The following is a 23,050-nucleotide window of genomic DNA, read 5'->3' as shown; positions in this document are numbered from 1 at the left end:
GGGGAGCACAACAGGCTGCAAAACCAGTCGGGAAGTCTGAACTTGGAGCAAAGAAAGGGACATCTAGGTGGCACTGTGTGCCCGAGCCTCTGCTGAATACTTGTTACACGAGCCAGTGGTCACAGAGGACAGGAAAGGAGTCAGAGGATGACAGGGTAACACCTTTAAGTCAGGTTATCATTAAAGTCACACTCGCCTTTTACCCAAAGAAGTCATGACAGAGTTTTGTGGTCCCTGAGCCACAGCTATTCTCTGTCTACAACAGAACAACTGAATAAAGGTGGAGAACTGCCAGAAACCCATGAAAAACTGTGTAAAGCACACCCTGACTGCAGGGCAATGAGTGTGTCTGAGCCATCCCATAATGCTTACATCCATCAACACGTGCTGGACACCAAAAGCACACATAACTAAAAATAAAGAGTGAAGAATGAAGCACATTCACATGAGAACACTTGCTCCTAATTTTTAAGCCCCTGTTTTAACTTATTAGGAGTGCAGAAGTTTACACTGATTGTCATTATCTGAAGGGACCCACAATAAAAATACTTTCTTCATGCTCTCCACAAAATACTGCACAAAGAAAAGTTATAACAATGTACTACTTAAAAGATAATCCAAAGCCTGTTTCATTGCATTCACAATAAAAGATAGAGTACCATTATCATCTATTTCTTTTTTATTTTAGATATTTTTAAATCTCTTGTTGTCCCTTGGATGGTAAATACTTTTATGTTTGCATTAGGTGGCACCCTTCAGTAATAAATAAATAAATACGTCCACTTGGGTTCTCTTTCATTTACTGATTCAACAAGAATTTATCGGATGCCTTCAGTGAGTCAGACAGTACAAATGGGAAGATAAATATGCCCGAGACTCAAGAGTTCGGGATCTAGAATTTATGGGTTTTTGAGTAGTGTGTTCCCATTAAAATGCTACTCACTGCGAGACCGGCATTCCAGGATGGTCATAAAACTACTTCGATCCTTATGTCTGCATGAAGTTGCCTGTGTGCCTTTTGTTTGAACAGGATGATACAGTTATCAAATGTGTTTCTTCTGGGGGTGATGAGAATGGTATCCTTTGAATGGACTAGGAATGGTAATTTTTTTTTTTTTATTGTTCTGTTGAGCTGGGATGTTCCTCTCCTATCTTAGGAAAAGCATGTGGCTTTCTTTCTTTCTTTCCTTTATATTTATTTTTTTTCTGTGAGCCTCACTTAGTTTGTGTATAACATGTGGAACATAACTTTTGCAATAAATATGTTACTCCAGTCTTTCTGGAATCCTTTTCTCTTTCCTTGGAAAGAACAATCCGAGCCATCTCTCAGAAACAGTCTGGCCTTCTCAATCTCACAGCTAGTGAGCAGCTCCTTCTCTTCTGGTTCCAGGGAGATCTCAGGAGAACCCTGTCCAGTCTGTGAATCAACAAACCACGGAAGTCCAGTGTGCTGGACTTTGCCACGCAGCGGTCTCAGTATCAAGGTGCCGCAGCCCGTGTCCCTGGAGGAGATGGAGCTGTGACTCCACCTGAGCACTAATAGAGGAATGAAACCAAACAACTAAGAGCCAGGGAATGCGGGCGGATGACATCATGTCTGTGCAGACCTTGAAGGCGCCTCTTTCCATAGCTACATCAAAGGGGGCAAAGTTCTCCTTTTAACTAACTTCAGTGAAGGGAGTGATCACTCTTCTGACTAGTTAAAACCAATTTCTGACTAGTTAAACCAGTGATACCTGAAATTGCTTAGCATGGTGCCACCTGCATGGTTTCCCCCCAGGAAGCAGAAGTTAGTTTTCAGTTCTAGCTTTTCCTCTCATGCAACTTTTGGCATTCAGGAGTCATCTTCCATCTGTCCGTGAGGTGTAGAGAATGCAGCCCTCAGCACACTGCCCCACGCATGCACGGTGAGCCACCTCTCGGTGATGATCCACGTGATATAAACCTGTATGCAGAGGGGGACTCGCCCATCCACGGAAGCAATTTCAATTTTCTTTTGCTTCACTAAGTATTAAAAGAAGATTCTCTAGACAAAATCTTCTCTGCCTTGTTTATTTAAACTCTCTAGGTTTTATTTTCTTCAGAATACCAGGGAGTATAGAAATACTCTGGGAAACTTTCTCTGTCGCCAGCCAAGAGATCAGATTGCACTTAGAGCTGGGCATTGGCTGAACAAACAGCTCCTTCCCCGTCACTCCTAACCCTGTCTGCTGGCTCAAGGGTCAACTGCACCTGTACAGGGTTTCCTGGAACTGCTGAGACACGTGGTGGCTGCTACTGGACTAGGGCAAAGCTCCCTACTCAGAGCTATGAGGTCCCAGGCCCTGGCACTGATTTACAGATGCATTTCAGCAGGGTTGGCCAGGCAGGTGTGTGAGCCCTGGGCTCAGCAGGCCTCTACCCTAAGCTCCTTAAAATCCTTTTATTTATTTATTTTTTTTGTACCAGGAATTGAACTCAGGACTTTACACTTGCCAGGCAGGCATTTACGCCACTGAGCTGTATCTCTTGCCTTCCTTAAAATTCTTAATAATGCTTTTTTTTTTAAAAGGAAGAACACCGAATTTTCATATTTTATGCAGCCAGTGGTGATTCTGGTAGTTGGGGATTAGTAATAATTTTTATCATTGCCTGGCAGCCTAATTCACTTCAGGAGAGACGCTGTACACACACCACAGTCTACACTCATCCCTTCCTTCCATTTCTCCGTCCTCACCAGTGCCCCCACCATCAACCCAGGCTACCCTGTGCAAGATTTGAGAAATAAATGACCGTCAGATAACAGATCGAGTGTCTGTAATTAACATGAGTATGGTGAAAAAAGTGATCACTATCACTGGTCATTCAAGAGATGCAAATTAAAACAAAACTGAGACTCCATCTCACTCCAGAAAGAATGACTATCATCAGGAAACCAACCAATAACAAATGCTTTCAGAGCTGTTGGGAGAAAGGAACCCTTCTCCACTGTTGATGGGAGTGCAGACTGGTGCAACCATTGTGGAAATCAGTGTGGAGTGATTCCTTAAAAGACTAGGATTAGGGGTCCCATTCAAACCAGCTGTTCCCCTTCTGGTTTTTTTCTCAGAAGAATTGAAAACATGATACCACAGCAATATATGTGCACCTGTGTTTATAGCAGCACAGTTTGCAATAACTAAATTTTGGAAACAATCCAAATGCCCATCAACTGAGGAATGAATAAAAAGGATATGGCATTTTTATACAACAGAGCACTACTCAGCTATAAAGAAGAATGAACTGCAGACTTTTTAGGTAAATGGATGAAACTCAAGATCAACAGTCATAAGTGAAGTAAGTCAGAACATATGTGTAAACATTAGATTGTCTCACCAGCATAAGAAACTGAAGAAGTAAATTAAATCCCAAAAGTATCACAGATACTGTGATTTGGGAAGAAACTGTTCAAAAGAAAAGACAAACTATGATGGGGACAGGGGAAAGGAAGGAACAGGAAAAGAAAAAATGTATTTACACACGACATAGCTAAGAGAGTTATACAGCTAAGATAGCTGTACAGCTAGTTTCTCTTAGTTCATTGAAAAGAAAGATCTGTGCTAATTAGAAGGGATATCATGCCTGTATCCTGTACTCAGAATCGCTACTATGAAGTCAACAGTAAGAAATGTATCAACTTTTGTAACTGTCCTAGTAACCTGTTTTAAAACTTTGTTTCACTGTTATGTCTATCATTTTTATTTTTTTCCCATAACAAATATACATACATAAAATAGAAATTTTATCACCTCTTCTAATGAATAAATTTGAATAAAAATGAGTGTAATGAAACACAAAAGCATATGTATGAAATGACAATCTTTCTTTATGATAATTGACTACAATTTTCCAAACCAATTTGTTCACTAAAAAACGTATTTTTTAAAGCCAAACATGAACTACAAAAATCTGTGGCAAATCAGACACAATGGCCACCACCAAGAAATCAAAGAACCAATATTGGCAGGGATGGATGTGGGGGAAAAAGGCAACTCTTCTACATTCTTGGTGGAAATGTAAACTAAAAAAACTACTATGAGAATCACGGTGGAGATTCCTCAAAAAACTAAAAACAGAAATTCCATTCCACCCTGTTATTCTTCTTCCAGGCATCTTCCTAAAAGAGTTAAAGCTAACACATGCACATACGACAGAGGTACTTGCCTAGCAGCACAGTTCATACAAGTTGAATGTTTGAAGCAGCCCATTAACAGATAAAGGGGTAAGGAAAACGAGGTATTTACACACAGCGGAGTACCACTCTGCTACAAAGAAGGACAGGCTTGAATCATTTGTTGTAAAATGAATACATCTTGAGACTATGATGTTACAAGAAACATATCAGGCACAGTGATAAATGATAGGCGATAAGCTTAAATATCACATGGCTTCTCTTATACAAGAATCCAAAATATAAATAAAGAGCAAAATAAAAGACAGATAAGAGGCAGTAGGGAGATAGATCTTTTGCAAGTGGGAGAGAACCAAGAGATGGAGGGAGAGGGAGAGGTGGGGATAAAAAGAAAGGATGGAGATGTGCTATGTGCGTGTAACAACTTCTGATGAGGAAGGTGATTACCATATACTACAAAGGTGTACTAATAAAAAATCAATACACTTTAAAAAGAGTTTTGCAAATGAAAGCTTTATGGCTATAAGGAAGTGTGATGAGACCCCTCACATCACGGATTTCTCCAGCTCCCTCTTTCCAGCTGGCTGCTGTGTTCTATAACAGTTAAAACATCTGCACCGTATCAATGCTGGTTCCTTGTTTGGGTATCACAATGTTGCTTACATTCTTTTAACAGTAATTTTTAAATTTCAGACCAAAATTGAGTCATGGGTATATAAAATCTTTGTGCTTTACCCAGTCTTCTTTGAAAGGCTGTCAGTTTTCCAATGCACAGCTCATTACTAGAGAAACCTCTATGTACCTCTGCCTAGTTGTAGCGGGCAGGTCCTCACAGTGAGTCTGCAGCAGGGAGGTGAAGGCTGTCGTGGCCCTGCGTCTGGCATCAGGTCTCGGTCCCTCAGACCTCGGTGGTCACCCAGGGCAGCACAAGGGTCTTGATCTGAGGAGTGCCCTTGCAAAGGCAGTGTCAGGAAAGCAGATTAACTTGCCTCTTGCAGACATACTGAGGCCAAGAAGTGTGGAGGGTCACATATTAGAAACCTCTGGGTTCACTGAAGTTAAACAGGTTTATTTGCTGCAAAACCTTTCAGAAAGGCCAGGCCTCTTTCCTGCATTATGTGGAAAATGACTTTACAGGATGACTTGCAAGTGAGTTCGCAGACACCGTGGATTTCACTAGGCTCCTTCACACCTGGAGTCATGTTCAGTTCTAGAAATAGTTCCCCAAGTGTGGCTTTCAGCTTACCTCATTCTGAGACACTTACCAGGTTCACTAAAAGTACAGAAAGCGGGTTAATGTCAGGTCATGATTTAGAATTTTTTAGAGATATCCCATATGAATGAGCTTGTAGAGAAACATGTCTGCTCACAAATTTGACAGTTGCAAGAGACAGTGTTACTAATTCTTTTAACCTGTTTCATTTCATGGCTGTCTATAATTATCAGAGAAAGCTACCTGTTACACTATGTTGTCTTTTAATGTAAATTTATTTATTTTTAATTCATTTATTTGAATTTAGCTTAAATACTGCACTTTCTACTAATGTAAAATAACTTATTTATGATGCAATAAAATACTATATAAAGTCTAAAGCAAAATTATAGTAAATAAGTTTTAGACAGATTGAAAATTAGAGTATATGCATCTACATTTTTTATGACATCAGAAAAAGAATACTGAGCCTACGAACATCAAAGTGAATGCTAAACCTGGAGCTGGCACGTGTATATTGATAAGAGGTGTTTAAATGCTTCGCATGGAAATGTCACACGGGGAACCTAGAGATCACTACAACCATTGTTCATGAGGGAGACAGTGACACTATATTGCTTTTGGGACAAACTGCATGACCTGATTCCTCTTAGGTAATGAATAGCAGGCACCACACAGCTAAAACCAAAGATTCTCATGAACCAGCTTCATCACCACCCCATTTTCTGCCATCCAATCAACACACTGCTGAGACTCGTGGCATCAGTCTGAGTTTTTAAGGGGAAATCCCACATTCTAGAGTAACACCTTATTTAGGATTTCCCTGATAAACCAAGAACCAAGATCCGGTGAGACACAGACAGGAACTTGGATTTGGAGTTCTGTATCAGGGCGGTCGGTGACTGTGCACCTTTGTCTTCTAACGCTGAGTAAGGAAATTCCAGGTGGCCAGGTGGGAAGGAATTTGCTATAATGACCCATAACATTCGGTCAGAGGAAGGGAAGAAAGTCCCAGGCCAAGATTGACCCCTGGTGTCCTGCATTCAGCCACAAAACTCACATGTACCAAACAGGAATGAAGGCAAATACGGTCAAGAAGAATAAAGAGCTCAAGGAAGCCCACAGATGGGAGTTAGAAGTAACATTAATCAGAGACGGTGACTATAGTTATGCTGAGAGAACAGAAAGGGAACTTCTTAAAAATCTGTAAGTTTTAATGAGGGATCAGAAAGGAAAACTCATCAAAGAAATGTAAAAGTATTTTAAAATAAAAATTTTTGGAATAAAACCATAGTAGCTGAAATAAAATAGTAATTTCACAGGCCCATAGCCTGCTGGGAAAGAAGAGAAGAGCCATGGGCTTAGGGACAGGTAAATAAGGGCTCACCCCACGGGAACGAGGTGAAGCAGATGAGTCTTCAGGTTATAAGCCAACATCAGACGGCCTCATGGGCATCTAATTAGGGTTCAGAGGAGATAAGGGGGGATGGGGGAAGAAAAATAGCAGAAGAACTAAGAGCTGAAGCCTTCCAAGTATCTCACTGCAGACCTCAGAACTCATCAAGAGTTAAGTGGGGCAGACACATGCAGAGTTAACCCTGGGCATACTGTCTGCAAACCTCTGAAACTCCTTGCAGGCGAGAAGCTGGGGTGGGGTGGGGGCCTGGGTGTGGGGGAATGCAGGACTCAGTCGTGGAAGTGATGAGCGCGATTACCGGTGACTGTTATGAGGAGCAGTGCAGATGAGTGACTGCAGAGTGAGTCTTTACACGCTCAAGGAGGAAGAAGGGACTCAGAATTCTGTGTCCACAGGAAATGTTCCTTGCAAAGGAAGGTGATAAAAATCTCTTTACGTATGTAAAAGCCGGGGAAATGCGCTACCTGTGGACTGCCTGCATCTCAAGAAGGAACACAGTGCAAAGCAGACCCTGGGATCCACAGGAATAAAGAGACCACACCCAGCCCGCTGAGCGGTAGGGCTGAGGGTTCCCAGCACCGTGCTGGAGCTGCCTTGGAAATGAGAATTTGATACACGCTCAGGGAGGGACAGTGCCATCGCCTGCTCTTCCCAAACAGAGACAGAAACTCTGACGAAGGAAGCTCCAGCTCTGGCAAACCATATCTAAAACCTGCCCCACCGTCGCGCTGTCCAGTGTTGTGAACTCACGCATCTCCCTGAATCAAACTGCATGCAAACAGTGGCATTTCTGAGACTCTCAGGTGACAACAAAGGCATCTCCTTGAAAAGCCAAACTGAGATACTTGTGATACCACAGTGTTAAGCAGGCAAGTTGCTACTTAATACCTCCTGTGAGTTGTGGTTACACTTTGATCTTAATGCAGCTCCATTCATTAGATTTCAGCTGTCAGTCTAGAGCTCACAAGTTCTGACAGTTTTCTTCTTTTTGGTGGCTAAACCTGTCCTAACTGGAGCTAATTTGGTCATAAAACCTGACCTGCAGTAACTTGAAGCTATCTGAGGTTTTTATTTACAATGCTGGGTTTGCAGATTTTTGAGTGTCACTGTGAAAATGTGTGTCATTATGGGCATGGCCCCGGGGTGTGCAAGGCATTTTATGTATGAACACCATACTGTCACAGCCATAAAATTCTAAATTTTGAAACACATTGCATTTCAAATACGGGAATTCAACCTATAATTTTTCTGTCTTCCATCTTTTTCTTTTTAAAAAATCTGTTTTTTTTTTTTAATTTTACAATAAGCATGTGCAACTTGAGAAAAATTTAAAAAATAAAGAGATACAGCTGACAAAGCCATAGACTGAAATTGTTCCCGCTTGCAGGCCTCAGAGGCAGAGCTGCAAACCACTGACTCCATTCTCCACGGTTCACGTCCCGGGCTGTGTGGGAAGGACTGATCCTTCCCCTCTCCCATCCTCTGTGTGCCGCCCAGGCCGTGGGCCCACCTCATTGCTCCCAGTCCTTTCTGAAGCCAGCGCTCGGGAGGGGGAGGCCTCCGCTCAGGACAGCCGGGGGCACAGCCCCTGCCATGCAGCTGGCTGCAGCAGCCCGCCCCTCCCCAGCCCGCATGGCCTGCTCCCGGCTCCCGGCTTGTTCATGCTGGGTGTGTAGGAGCACAGGTGTAAACGTGATCAAAGCCAAAAGACCGGCACATTTTTGTTTCTCTGTAACACACAGATACTTTCTGTGCTCTAGTCACCCCACAAGGCTGTGTGGGATCAGAGGAGAGTTTCCTCGCAAACTCTGCACAGAAGAAAACTGATTTTACTCTCCAGGATATGAAACCACCCTTCTTCACACCTATGCTACACACCCGTTACACAAACTACCTGCTCACTCTTCTTACACACCTGTGCTTTACGATTTCCACACAGAAGCTCCCCGTACATTAGCACAGATTCTCGTGTGATCTGTTGTTAAAGTTCCCCTCTTCCGTCCTTGTTTCTTCCAGCGTTCCTAACACAGTGTCCCTGCTAATCCGGGCAGCACGTAAATAAGCCCCACACATACTTTTCATTGTCTGTTGCCTCCTCTCAGAACACAAGCCCTGGGAAGAGAGGCATTCACAGTGTTCTCGCTAATTAAATCTACCGAATGTAACAGTGCTGGAACAGATGCGTAGGAAGCATCCGAAATAGTTATTAATCACACAGATTATATACATTATATGTCTATAAATACATGTCTAGGGTACGAGTATACCTCTGCTGGATACAGACTAACTGCTGAGCAGAACATCCAGGCTTTTACATATATTATCTAATCATAAAAGCCCATGAAGCAGGTGAAACTAAGCAAATAAATTTAAAGATGTTATACAATTTGCTCAAGATGATGCGAATGATAAATGACAGAACAGGCTTTAAACCTATGAATGCTAGAGTGTGTTCCTGCTTCATGGTCGCATTCACCCAGGATCAGCAGTGAAAGCCGTTCCCGTAAGTTGTTCTGTATTTAACAGGGTTTTCTAGAAATCCCAGCCAAAATTAGAACTAGTCATTATGAAGAAAATCTCTGAAAATTTTAATTACATGCTACTCTCTCACACATTGACCTAGAATTTTACAGGAAAACACACTGTTTGTAACTCTTACTGCTGTGGAAAGTTCCACAGTTACATACTCTTGGGATGGTTGATGAGAAAGTAAAGGAACCTTGAGGCCACCAAGAAATTAGATAGTAAGGAGCTACTAAATTACATTTGGAATTTTTGAAAATTCAGAGAACTGGGGCTGGGGATTTAGCTCAGCGGTATAAGCACCTGCCTTGCAAGCAGGCAGTCGTGAGTTCAATCCCTGGTACCGATAAAAAGGAAAAAGACAAAAAAAAAAAGGAAAATTCAGAGAACAGCAACACATGCCTTTCTAAAGATTTGAGCTAAGATTTTATCCACTCAGCTATGGTATTTTTTCTCACAAAACCATCAGCTCTACCTAGTTTATCAAAATGCATTTAATAGATTTACAGTTAATATGCTACTTTTCTCTATGACGGGCAAGGAGGAGTCTAACTTTATATCAGCTCAGGCTGTAATTTGCGGTCATATGGACCCTTACAAATATTTCTTGGTGCTATAGCTAAAGAATACTAAAGCAGACTTAGTATTCACAGAAATTAAGGTGCTAGGATTTTTTAAATTACTAAGAGGTTCACATCATATGTTTTCATATTCTCTTCTGTATCCTGGAAAGAATTGTTTCTCCTTGGATTTAAATTTCAAATGCTTTGACTCACCCTAGACATTTCAAAGTACTCATGAGGGTTTCTAACCCTACCTAGGATGCAGTGACTACATTTTTAAATGTGAAAAACTGGGCTCTCTCTCTCTCTCTATTTGTCTCTGTCTCTGTCTCTCTCTCTCTCTCTCATCCTGTAGGGTTTGGGAGGAGAATCTCTTCTCCCAGACTAATGACTGATGTGATCACCAATTAATCTATTTCTCTGAATCATTTTTTTTAATAACAAAATACACTGTTGGCCATCAGCTTCCAAAGTTTAAACCGCGTATGGTATAGGTCTGGAGCATCTGTGTCTGTGTCTGTGCATGTGATAAGGTCTCAGGGTTGAACCTCTATCTCCATAGCATCCCGCCAAGTCCTCACACACTGTCGTGGACTCAGCTGACACCTACCCTACTAAGGACACCCTTATCTCCATCTCTAGCACGACCCTCTGCTGAAGTGTCTTTGGAACAACACCCTCTCTGCCTTATCCCTCTGGATAGCGCCCGAATCCTCAAACCAGTGTGAGATGAACTTGGTCTTGGACTGAATGTTTCCAACAGCATCGCGATCCTAAACGAGTGAGGTAATGTCTCACAGATTCAGTTCTCATGACCAATTCTACTTAATTGTGCTGTCTGCAGGTTTCCATGAGACGATATATTTGAGATGATCAAGTTGGTCTCCGATGAGGAACAGGCCAAAGGAAAGGGTGTACATGGCCTTCAAATAAAGGAGTTCATAATTTTCCACATCTACTTGCTGGATTCTAGCATCCTCATCAGTCAGTGGCACTTCTTTCCACCTTTTTGCAAAGCTACAAAGGTACCAGTCAAGCCAGACATGGATTTATTAGCATCAGATCTTCTCTTCTTCCTAAATAGCTCTTGAGCCAGATAAACCCCTCAGGCTCCCACCTCCAAACCCATCTCTGACACCCCGTGCCTGTGACATGCTCAAAGTGTTCTCTCCTCTCTCCTGTCTTCAGCAGGTGCTGCACATAACTGCCACAGCGATGTGCTCGGGACACACTCGGGCACAGCAAACACACACTAAGGTGACCCTTCGTGCCCCACATCCTTGCATAGTTGCTTTTCTTGGATGCAGGTGGAAGAGGAGACTTGCTTCTAAGCCCCAGAAAAATGCAAAGGTGACGGCACCAGTGCCACAATCAGCCCATTAAAACCCGGCCTTTGTGTACTGAAGGAGACTGCCAGCCTCCAGGAAGCCTCTGCTGTAGGCAGGAGATGCAGGAGCAGCTGGGGGTGTTTCCAGGAACTAAGAGCCTCACTTCTGTGATGACAAGAAAGTGAGTTTCACCAAAAACTGTGAGTTCAGAAGCAGACTCTGAACTCCAAACAGAATTCGGCTCAGCCTGCTCTGACTGTAACTTTGTGTGATCCCCACAGGCGAGGCCAGCTTAGCCACCAGGCCTGGAAACTCAGGGGAAAGAAACAAGTGTGCATGGTTCTGTGGTACGATTCTGAGGTCACTTTTTGCGCATCGATAGAAAGCTCTGTGGAATGGCATTGGTAGTCCTGTCAATGCCCGGTAATATTTACTGAGCTGGTTGCCTTGTCTCCTTTGCTGGGCAGTGAAATCCTTAAAGGAAAGTGGTGCTGATATTCTCTCTGGGGTGGTAAGCCCTGGAATCCAGCAGGCCCAGCAAATTCTAGTCAGTGAATAAGTGGCTGTGATATATTACTCTCTTACTTCATACTAATTCAAAGCACGTTATAAAGTATGCTATCCTCTTGCATTATCAGGAAGGGCTTTTCCCGGGGTTTTAAAACACCAGAATTGATTTGTTTTTATTTTGAAAATTCCTTAGAAAAGCATCCAGAAGCCAGCTTCACAGGATTTCATGACTGCCTGTCTTTGTCTTTCTCCTTGTTGCTGAGACACAAAACCCAATACCCACAATTTAACGAGGAGAGGCTTACGCTGGTTCATGGTTGAGTGCATGGTCCACTGGATTCCAGCAGAAAGGGGGTACTGGTGGAGGCTGGGGAAAGGAGACCTGCTCCTCCCAGGTGCCAGGAAGCAGTGAGGGGGGAGGAACCAGGAGACGGAGGCACCCTGCCAGGCCTCTCCCCAGGGAACTCTCTAACCAGGCCCACCTGCAGGAGCACTGCAGTTGCTGAGCTCACCAATGGGTGCATCCCCTGATAACTGAAGTGCCCCATGGTCTGGCCCCCTCCAACAGGCCTGTCCCCAAAACAGGAGGGCCTGCAGATAGCCCAGTGTCCTAAAGACATCAGCAATCCAACACCTCCAACCAAAAAATTTATTATCTTAGTGGTCTGGGGCCACAAGACCAACACAGCACTGAGGGAACATATTTGGGGAAGTGCCTATTGAACTGAACCTAGGGCCTTCTCATGAACCTATTTCCCCACCCTGTCTTGCGATTTTTTTCTTTTGAGGCAGCCTCTCTGATTTTCCCAGTCTAGGTTTTACACTGGGCTCCTCCTGCTTCAGCCTCCCAGAGTGCTAGACCATGTCATCATAAACTCAAATTTTGAGCAACTGCATTCTTTTCTGGGTGTTCTAAGAGGAATCTAAGAGGAATCAGCTTCCTGAGTTTCCTCGCACACCACCTGTGCTCCTTGGTCTAGGGTCCCTTCCTCTGTCTCCTAGGCTAGCACCCGGCCAGTCCTCTGACACCTCTGTGGTGCGCAGGCCCAGGCCCCGGGCAGGCAGGTGAGCAGAGCTCTGCCCTGCGGATCAGCACTGTTCAGAGTACCTGCAGGGAGGGAGGCCTGTCCACTGGCTCAGGGCGCAGGGCCTGGGAATCCCGGGTGTCTCCCTGCATGGGTGGAAGAGCACGTGAGCCCCAGCTCTCCTGGTGGAAAGTCAGGGATCCCGATGCCACAGACCTGAACCTGAACCTCAGATTCTAGTTTCACATTTTTTGTTCCACTTTATGCTACATCTCTAAAGCAAAAAAATTCCTTCCATTTTCTAGAATTGAAACCTTACCAGCCCAGTAAAGACATCGTAAAAGTGAGGCTTCCACGCAAACCATGAACCTTGGTGATGATCACAGAGGGACTTCCTTGCTTCCTCCCTCCCCTCTACCTCCCTCCCCCTCCTCCCCCCTCCCTCGTCTCTTCCTTCTGGGAGGCGCACAGCAGAAGTGGGTCCCCCTGAGCTGGGTTGTTGCGTTCGCCCATCACCCCCAAACATTTACCTCTTGCACATCTATAGCCAAAGCCACCGATGCAAGCTGGTGGAACCCACAGGTTGAATTCCAGCACATCGAATTTGCACAAGAAGTTCCAGTCTCCTTCAAGGCAAAGTCTGTAAGATGCATTTTGGTGGCAGATGGTGACAGCCTGAGGCGCACTGAGGAATGACAGGGCTCAGACAGAGGAAGCAAGCCTGATGCAGACCTCAGCACAGCCGCGTCAGCTGCACGAGTGTGGGTGGCATCTGGTTCAGGGTGAAGTGGGAGGATGCTGATGAGATTCCCCTCGTTAAAGAACCAGCATGTGAGCTGGGTGTGGCGGCACTCGCCTCATGGCACACACCAGTACTTTGGGAGGCTGAGGCAGGAAGGCCACAAGTTTGAGGCCAGTCTGAGAAACTTAATGAGACCCTGTCCCGAAATAAAAATAAAAATGGACTGCAGAGATAATCAGACCCCTGGTGCAGTCCCCAGTGCAGGAACAGAGGCGGGGGCGGGGGGAGTATTGGCAAATGAGGAAATGAGTCAGGAATGTGAAGAGGACTAGTATTCCCGCCATGAGCTCAGAGAGCAGCTGTTCACACTCAGGCTGTCTCGTGACCGTGACCCCCACTTTCCAAGACCCCCTGGAGCACGGGGGGTGGAGTAGTGAGTACACCTCGAAGGCTCATCACCCCAAAGTCCTTGTTGGCGCCCACTGTGAGCCGCTCCTGGGTCTCCATGGAACCTACGGCCCAGCAGTGCCCCCCTCACGGATCACTCACCAGGCTCCAATGAGCGGTTCAAAAACCTCGCAGGGATTTAGCCCCACGCTAAGGATCGTGGCTTAGAAGCTGGAAGAAGCCCACCAGCCAGTGCATGCCCTGACCCCGCCAAGCGCTGGGCGCTTCCTGCAGCTCAGAGAACCCTCGAGTGCAACTTCGCTCTGCCCTCGGGAGCAAGGCATTGGTGATGAGCAGCTGGCGGAAACCATCCTGCCTTTCGAAGTCACTTTTTCACCGATTGTTTGGCTTTTGTAAATTATCTCAAGGTGCAGCCACGAGGAGGACGAGGAGGACGTGTGACCCTGGACCAGTGGCCCTGCCCGGCCACCGAGCTGTTTTCTTTCTTTTCTCTCCCGGCTCCTCTTCCCGCTCCTCAAAAATGTCACGCGAGGTCACGCAGTCCAGCACGGCTCAGGTGTTGGCATCTTTCTCCTCTCTCTGTCCAGGCCTCCTTTCTTCTGTGCTGTGCAGCAGCAGGGCCTGCTGTGAAAATCCCTCTGGCATCCAGGGGCAGCGCTCAGAGGTTTGCAGGCTGCTTTGGAAAGCAGTGACCTGCAATGGTCTTAAATCCCGGTGACTGATGGAGAGATTTGTTCCTAAGCAGAGAAGTCTGCATCTGCACAGAGCTGGGCTTGTTCACATGCATTTGGCTCCTACCCAGCAGGGGGCTCCTCTGAACTCACACACCCCTCCTGCGATCAGCTGTTACATTTCAGGCTGTTCCTGTAAACTTTGGCACCCTGGCTCTGCAGCCCACTGAGTGCATTTTCAGACCTGCAGCCGCCGGAGCTGCGGTTCCTAGGAAGCCACTCAAGACCCTGGCTGCCAGGCTCGCAAGGCCCTTCCCCACCAGCAGTGTGCCCTTCCACACTCTGCACTCTCTGAGACTGGCTGGAGCCAGGCAAGCACCCAACACTCACCCAGCTCCATGGAGGTCAGCAAGAGGCATGGAACGGTGCTCGCCATGTGGGAATTCTGGCAAACACCGTGATATCTGCCATCATTAAAAAATCATGATATTAAATCATCTCAGACCTTTAACACCGTTTATAAGAATACTGTCGCTCTCCCACTGAACACCACATGGCATCGTGATTCACCTACAGTGCTAAAAAATACAGATCTGACAGGCTGTGTCTGAACCTGACCCATGCTTCAGTATTTGCATAACTGCAGCAGCACAGGGAAAATAGGTACAAACCTCTCCGCAGGCTAACACAGTCTGCTTTGAAAGAATGACCCGAAGGCAAGCCGCAGGGAGCCAGGTTAAAATAGAAATGTTAATCCTGAGAGAGGCCCTGCCTGCAGCCTTCAGCTCTTCCTAAAAATGGTAAAGAAGGAAAGCTCACAAATCTCTCATGATAAAGCAAAGCCTGGATTTGAATATTTTAAACTGGATGTTTAAAAGGGTAGGGGCAGGATCCAGGAGAAAAATAATTTAGTATACTTAGCTCTCAGTTCCAATGTTAATAAAAACAGTGCTTTTATTCATGACAAAAAAGAAATACTTATTTTAGACAAAACTATGAATCTCTGTGTTACTTCTGGGTATCAGGAAATAGCTTCTTTAGGAAGGTTGGTGTTACAGAATGTCATAATTATGAACCAAAGCATGGGTCAGTAAACTTTTTCTGGGAAAGGCTGATGAATATGCATGGCTTTCAGGCTCTGTGGCTCAAGGTCTATGTAGCACTTGCCAGTCTCAGCCACTAGGGCACATGGCAACCACAGACGATGTGCAGATGTAAGGTGTGGCCGTGTTCTCATAAAACCTCATGAGCACTGGAATCCGACAATACTAACGTGATCGCTACTGATGACATAGTCTTAGGTTCAACCATTCAGCAGTGGGAAACAGCATTCTTTGCTTGGGTACCAGAGAGAACACGCCGTGGTCCCCAGATGTGGTCCCTGGGTTATAGTCGGACAGCTCTCAGGCTAGATGTTCATAATAAAACTGTCAGGTGCCAAAGGAAAAGGGCAAAGCTCATTTTCCCCTTCCCTGCTGCCTTTATTCTCTCTTCCTTCTTCACTTATTTATTTAGCTTGCATCTGGCAGCTCGTGAGGAATAACCCGAGTTAGTTCCTCAAGAGCAGGAGGCAAGGGTACAAGCCTCCGACTCAGCCAGAGTTCTAGACTGCAAACCCAAGCAGGGGAGAGTCACAGACACCAGCATGGAGTCTGCACAGCTACCGTGGTCAGTCTGGGAGCTACCAAACCATTCATGACGCTGCGTTAAATACAGTTAATGACTCATACAACTGTCAGGAAGTGTTCCCTGTGACTCAACCGAGTCTCCTGAGGGTACAGCCTGTGTGCAGCGAATCAGCCTACACAGGCATTTACGGTTTCACTGCATTGCCTGAGTGCAGCAGGGATAACTATAGTTTTAATTTGTTTTGGTAAATATTAACTAAGCTAATCAGGTCCTGTGATCCACCACCTCAAGAAATAATATAGCCAAGAAAGCTTGAACCTGGAGAGGAAGATGCAACCGTGAGCAACCAGACGGGAGGCTGGCGGAAGCGCGGGCAGTCAGTCTCAGAAGGGGATGAACGGAGTTTGAAGCAAGAGGCCTGAGGTTACACCAGGTGCCTCAGCTGCCAGTGAGCGTAAATTCAAATGCTGAGGGCCAGAGATACAGTGGCAGAGCACCTACCTGGCAAGTGCGAGGTCCTGAGTTCGATTCCCAATACTCCAAAGAATAATTCAGACATTAAGCTTAGCAAATGGAAAAGACTAATACCAAGTATGCTGGATTTGTCCATACAGGTTAGGAACCAAAGTCAGATGAACAAATGAGATGATAAAAGAATATATTCGAAGAAGAGGATGAACCACAGGCCTCTGGGAATCCTCAGGTGTGTGAGCGGGCGAAACAGCTAAGGAGCCCCCAGGTCGGGCACAACTCACGTGGCAGGAGCCACAAGAAGGGAACAAGGACGAAAGCCGAACGAAGCAAGGACAAGGATTTCAGGAGCTAGAGATCAGGTTTTCTGTTTTGTGCTCCCAGAGTTGAAGCCAGCAGTGCTCCGAGGACCCATGCCTGCCCCTTGTAAAGCCAGTTGACGCAAGGTCTCCACAGTTGCCTAGACTGAGTTTGAATTGGGGTGTTTCCTGCCTCAGCCTCTGGAGTTGCTGGGATTACAGGAGTGTGCCAGCAGGTGCAGCTGGATTTTCTAATCATGAGCACATTCAGGACCCTGGCAAACCCAGTGATGAATCAGAGGTGACTGAACAGCTTTATATCCTGGCACAAGGATTTTAAGCCAAGGGTGGTGGAGGATAAGGTGAAAGAGGAATGCAAGGGAGAACAAGAGCTATGTCTCAGAAACAGCCCATTTACCCACAAACAGAGGAAGGGGTCAAGAAAACAGGCATTTATAGGCAATGGAGTACTATTCTGCCCTAAAGAAGGAGGATCTTAAGGCTTTCTAGGAAAATGGGTGGGCACACCTTGAGAACATGTCTCAAGTCAAACAAATCAGAAACACAAGTTTAAACAGTGTATTGCTTCACTTGCTTGAGAAGTGCAGAGTATAAATAAGGAACAAAATAGGGGAATGACATTAGGGAAAAGGAAGAATTGTTATAAATAGGAAGAGGAAAAAGAGATGGGTAGGGAGGAAGGGAGAAGAGAAAAGGTATTTAAAAAAGAATTGAAAGGGAAACTGAAATGCAGCTTTCCATACTGGGGTGGAAAGAAGAACCAGAGGGAGAGAAGGAGAAAGGAACCAAAAAAAACTGCCTTAAAATGTGTTTGTCCACGCACTCCTCACCAGATGAGTGTGACCATCAGGGGCTGCACACGTGTGCTAAGGACCACACCTACAGACGGAATATAACAAGGGGGTGAGGAGGGGTGGGGAAGGGAGGGGTGGGGAGGGTGGGAGGGGTGGGGAGGGGCGGGGAGGGGAGGGGAGGGGTGGGGAGGGGAGGGGAGGGGTGGGGAGGGGAGGGGAGAGGAGGGGAGGGGCGGGGAGGGGCGGGGAGGGGTGGGGAGGGGCAGGGTGGGGGTGGGTGCAAGACTTGAGAGTAGAGGGAGGAGGGGTTTGTCTGGCAGAGGAAGAGTTTTCCTCAGCAAACAGGGAACAAGTGGAAATGGAGGCATCCACATGCGGAGGAGGCCCGGCCGCACATTCTAGAAGGTTCTCAGTCTCTGAAATTTCCCACCGAAATCCTGTGCGAAGGAAAGCTTTAGATCTGGGATTTTAGGTGGAAGACTACAAAAGGATCAAGTAAGAACTTTATGACAAAAACACTCTCTGGAAAGTTTCGTAGGCCAAGAATAAGTAACCACAATTTTAAATTGATCGAAGTGCGAGCATAGTTCACGCTAGTTCAGAATCCATCTCATCGCTGCACCATGTATAATGACTTCTGCAGACCTGTGCCTCATGTCTGGTGTCTGAATCAGAAGGCAAACAACCATATTTCACAGACTGACCCTGAACAGGAATCATGTCTGGGATTCTACTGCTGCTTCCTGGTAGGCGGGACCAGAGGAAGGAGCCCAGTGACCTAGGACACAGTCAGCCTGGAGGACATTCCAGAAGTGACACAAACCAGGAAGAGAAATACACTTGTAACACAGCCTGACCAGCTGCCGAGGTTGCTCTGCCTTGTGTGGCCATTTCCAAACTGTGGGGTGTACCAGAATTACTGTGAGGACGTGGGTCTCAGCCTCTGAATTCCTGGAGTGCAGGCTGGCAGCCTCTAATCTAACAAGTACGCAGCCATGCTGATCCTGTGGGAGTGGGGACCGTACCCTGACAACCGCCGTTACAGACACACCTGCTACTCGTTCAAGTCAGGGGTGCCTATGAACAAGGTAATTTCCACTCGGCTTGCATTATAACACGTTCACTCATTACAACTTGCGGCTACCTGTATTGTAGTTAGATCTGTTTCCAGATCCTTTCCAGAGTGCATTACCTACCATTATCACCTTCCTAAGGAAACGGCTCAGGGAGAGCGTGAGAAGACCAGATTTGCTCTCCTTCTGAGGAGTCCCGTGCTCACCCACACTGCACAGCCCTTTCCGGCCCTTCCTTCCCAAAGTATCCTTCTGGATCTCTTGGGTAGGTGCCGGGACTATTCCAGATGCTCTGCACATATTAGCTCATTTTTCCCCCTGAGATATCTTGCAAAGTAATCTCTCTGAATCACCCCATGTACATTCAGATATGTACAGTCATATCTGAGATACACTCAGATATGACTGAGGCAGAGAGAGATTAAATAGCTCCCTCAAGGCCAAGGTAGACACTGGAATCTTTCTGGTTTTTCACACTCTTGCGAAGAAGAGCTTACACTCACCTGTTCCCAGAAACAGGACGTGGTACCGACCATCGGCCGCGTTCACACGGTCCACAGCTATCTTGGTGTACTTGTAGTCTGTGCCTATGCGCACCATCAGGGGCCGCCTGTGGACCGGGTAGATGGAGTTGTACATGAGCGGGTGGTTCCGGATAAAAGTGACCACATCGTCTGGGAACTCCTTGGTGGTTCGCATGTTGGGTGTAAACGCTCCTCCTGGACACTGAAATAAGGCGTTTAAAAAATGGTGAACAACGGTAATGAAAGTGACTTCATTTCAGTGATCATCAAAAGGCCTCTTCAAAAACTCTTAGAAGGTCTGGTCGTTTCAAGTGGATTTGTCATCCACTGGGGAGAAATCAACACCCTGACCACATGAGGCTATGTCTATGCATGTGACATACATCAGCTGGGCTTGGTCACTGAGGGAGGGCAGTCCACGAATCCTGCCATGTTTATTTTCAGAGAGATGATTCTACTTTGTATTTAATAGAATTTTCACTCTTCTCATCCATCACTTTTGTATTCTTTATTTTTGTGCCAGAAACTATATTGTTAAAAAAATCTCACAGGTACCATTTCATGGTGCTATTAGTTAAAATACATTAGATGGTCATCCTCAAATTGAACTTTATCCCATCCAAGCTCCCTCCTAAGAGGGATCCCGGAGGTCAGATGTGGGGAATCAGTGCTGCCTGTGCCTCCTGGTGAAGACCCCAGTCATGCCCATCCCCCCAGAGGGCAATCCCCACAGCCCGGGAGGCTCTCAAGCCCGTGTGGTGAGACTGTCCCTGGACCTCGGTGCCCTCCCCGGACCTTGGCACCCGACCTCCCCCTCTGGCACAGCCCATCCCAAGTCTGTCTGCTGCTTCACCAGGTCTCAGCTCAGAAGTGACTTCTCCCAGCAAGGACATAAAGTAGCTGTCTCCCCCCATCTCCACTCTGGCCTGCGCCATCAGCTGGTGGCACAGCTGGTGACAGATACTCTGCGATGAGCAGCCGAGTGTGAGCCTCATGTAATTCCTCATCTCCCGCCTGTGGTTTTAGTAGAGGGGCTGCGTGGAACTGGGCTCCACTCTGGGTGAAGAGGGAACTCAGAGCCTCATCATGGAAGGAGCAGACAGGAGGCAAGAAAGAGACCCCCAGAATGGGCCCTGGCAAGGTTTCCGAGTTTTGCAAAGAGACCCTGACCAGGACGCTGGAGGCCAAGCCCAAGGCAAGCTGGGAAGAGCTGAGGCTGGGAATCGAGACTTGTTCATGAACAGGGTGAAGCCGAGGGCGACACCCACGAGCTCCACTTGACTCTTAAATACTTGACAACAGCTTTGCTTCCTTCCAGGTACAGAAAGCCCTCTGTGTTTTTCATGTAGCTCACAGCACTTCTGTTCTAATTTCATTTCACCTCATTAGAGAGGCTAGAGATGAGGAGAGGAACAAAGCAAGCTTCCTGATCACTGGCAACGGGTACAGCACGGGACGTGGTGGGAACTGTGACCGGCTGCTGAACAGTTACACTTCATCCAAAGGCATCGACGGCCTGTTTCCCAGTGACCGCTCCTGGTTTTGTTAGATTTCCGCAGAAAAACAGCAATGAGTTTTGTGTTAAATTAGCCAAATCTTGAAAGTTGATTGATTCAGTTAAGAAAGAAAAGCAACTTTGGGTTGGACATGGACACCTCTGGTTCAAACCCATGTCGCAGCCTCCGTCCGGTCCTCTCGCTGGCCCTGTCACCCATCAGACAGAATCGTGTTTGCCAAAGCTCTCTGGGAATTACCAGTGTGGTCTGCCTGATTGGCCCACTTCTTCATGGGACTTCCAGCTGACCCTGAAGAGGGAGATGACCAGAGCTGTGGGCAGGGCTGGGGAACGTGGCTCTCTTCTCGGAAGAAGGCACCGGGGCCACTGACAGGGCTTAACCAAGGGGAGAGAAGGAGATGGCAGCAAACTGAGCCTGTCCTTCCTGGACCATCCCCTCAGCTCATGGGTCTTTCCATGAGGAACGGGCGTCATGTTCAAGAATACATGGGCACAGTCTGCCCGCAGTGAGCACCACAGGCGGACGGAGCATTTAGCTTGAGGTTGCCCCGAGCCGACGGATGAGTTCCAGCCCTCTGTGGAGTATGGAATTAAGGGGGTTTTCCGCTCTGGTTCCTCATGCGAAGTGGGAAGGGAAAGGCACTGCTCGGGGGATGAAAACATGGAAAGAACAATGCATGGGCACTTCGAATTCTTCCAAACCTTCGTAACGCACCACTAATTATGGCTTGCCAAGCTGAGATGTCCCCTGAAATATTTGCAAGCATTCTCATTCGTAAATTCCAGAAAGATCCAAACTTAGCATGCTTCACTAGGCAATTCCTAACAATTTCCAGTTAGCACAGGCTTGGGCTCCATGAGTTTCATAAATTATCAGTGCACAGTTTCTATCATAGGCTTTTACTTAACGGAAAGTGAAATTCTGATAAGACTTTTGTTAAGGTTGCTTCAAACCCTAATCCTAAATTAGAAGATCCAAGCAAATGAACTCAAATCACTGACTTTGTATTCATTCACTTATTCTCCATTAGAAATTGAGAAGTGTGTGTGTGTGTGTGTGTGTGTGTGTGTGTGTGTGTGTTCATAACGAACTTTCCCTTAGAAACTAGTGTCTCTGAGTGTGGAATTATTTTTAAATCTACAAAAGTTTTGATAGTAACTCCTGTATTATTCATGGCATAAACTTTGCAGGTAAGACACAGAACAAGTGATAAAGTGGTGGCAGGGATGATAAGCCATTACGCTTTGTAGACACGATTTGCGCTGGTGTGACATCCCAAATCCGAACAAGAAGCCTTCACTTTCCCCTGGTCTGGGACCCAGGGAAACATTTTTCCGACACCCCAACAGAACATCCGGGCCACTGGAAGACGAGAGCCACATCTGTAAACAGGCTGGTGTTTCATTCTCCAGAAACCCAACTTACTCAACAAACAGTCATTAAATAATTCTCGTTAAACTCCCCCTTCGGGCTTTGTTTTCCTCTTCCTGTTTATCAAGCAGTCATCAGCAGTCCTTTTTGAGTGCAGACAATTTAAATGTTACTGAAGTAGGGGCCGAGGGGGGATGAGCCACCCTGAAGTGTCCGGCTGCTGTCCTGACCTAAGTCAGCTGGCCTCGAACACGGGTCCTCCTGCTTACCCCAGACACTCTCCCTGGCCTTGTGTCTGCTAAGGGAGTCACCAGGTTATATATGTCTATGTTTAAATAGGAACACACCCATTCTTTGGGTAAATTTTATTCAAAAACCATGTTGATATACACTGTGAAGGACATAAAAATAAGAAACCACTCTAGTCTTCTAAACACAAATACTCCAGGAAAAAAGACAGACATATTCAAAGCACAATAGCAACTAGGAAAGAGAGTGAGACCCTGAATGTGTGAAGGAACTAGCGGCTTGGTTCTGGGTCATGTCGTGTGGACGTAAAAGCCAATATTTTTAAAATTAATTCAGAGTGGTGTAGAAATTGGAGCTTTCAGGGTTAGCGAGGGGCTTTAGAGATGGGAAGGCAAAGGCTGAGGGGTTAAGGGACCATCATTCCTTGGACATTGAAGTAGAAGTTTCTGTGACATTTACAAATAGATGCTAACACGGAACATCTATATTTAGCTCCACTGTAACAGACTATGCACTGTACGCAAAAGCAGCCTCTGCAGAAGGTTCATCCAT

The 23,050-nt window shown here is 46.2% G+C and overlaps 1 protein-coding gene across 2 annotated transcripts in view; it reads right to left on the bottom strand.

Annotated features, from left to right (window-relative positions):
• Sema3c (semaphorin 3C) overlaps positions 1-23,050 on the bottom strand; it is a 143,323-nt gene that overhangs the window by 21,370 nt on the left and 98,903 nt on the right. For both annotated transcript variants that reach the window (XM_003469815.5, XM_063237557.1), the window contains exon 12: positions 19,341-19,563. In XM_003469815.5, the coding sequence (XP_003469863.2) occupies positions 19,341-19,563 (223 nt within the window). The remainder of the gene's footprint in view (positions 1-19,340; positions 19,564-23,050) is intronic.

This window comes from Cavia porcellus, unplaced genomic scaffold (assembly GCF_034190915.1).
Source record: "Cavia porcellus strain 051 isolate PalLab524CR breed Dunkin Hartley unplaced genomic scaffold, mCavPor4.1 scaffold_2, whole genome shotgun sequence".
NCBI classification, from domain to species: Eukaryota; Metazoa; Chordata; class Mammalia; order Rodentia; family Caviidae; genus Cavia; species Cavia porcellus.
This window is presented reverse-complemented; position numbering and strand designations above follow the sequence as displayed.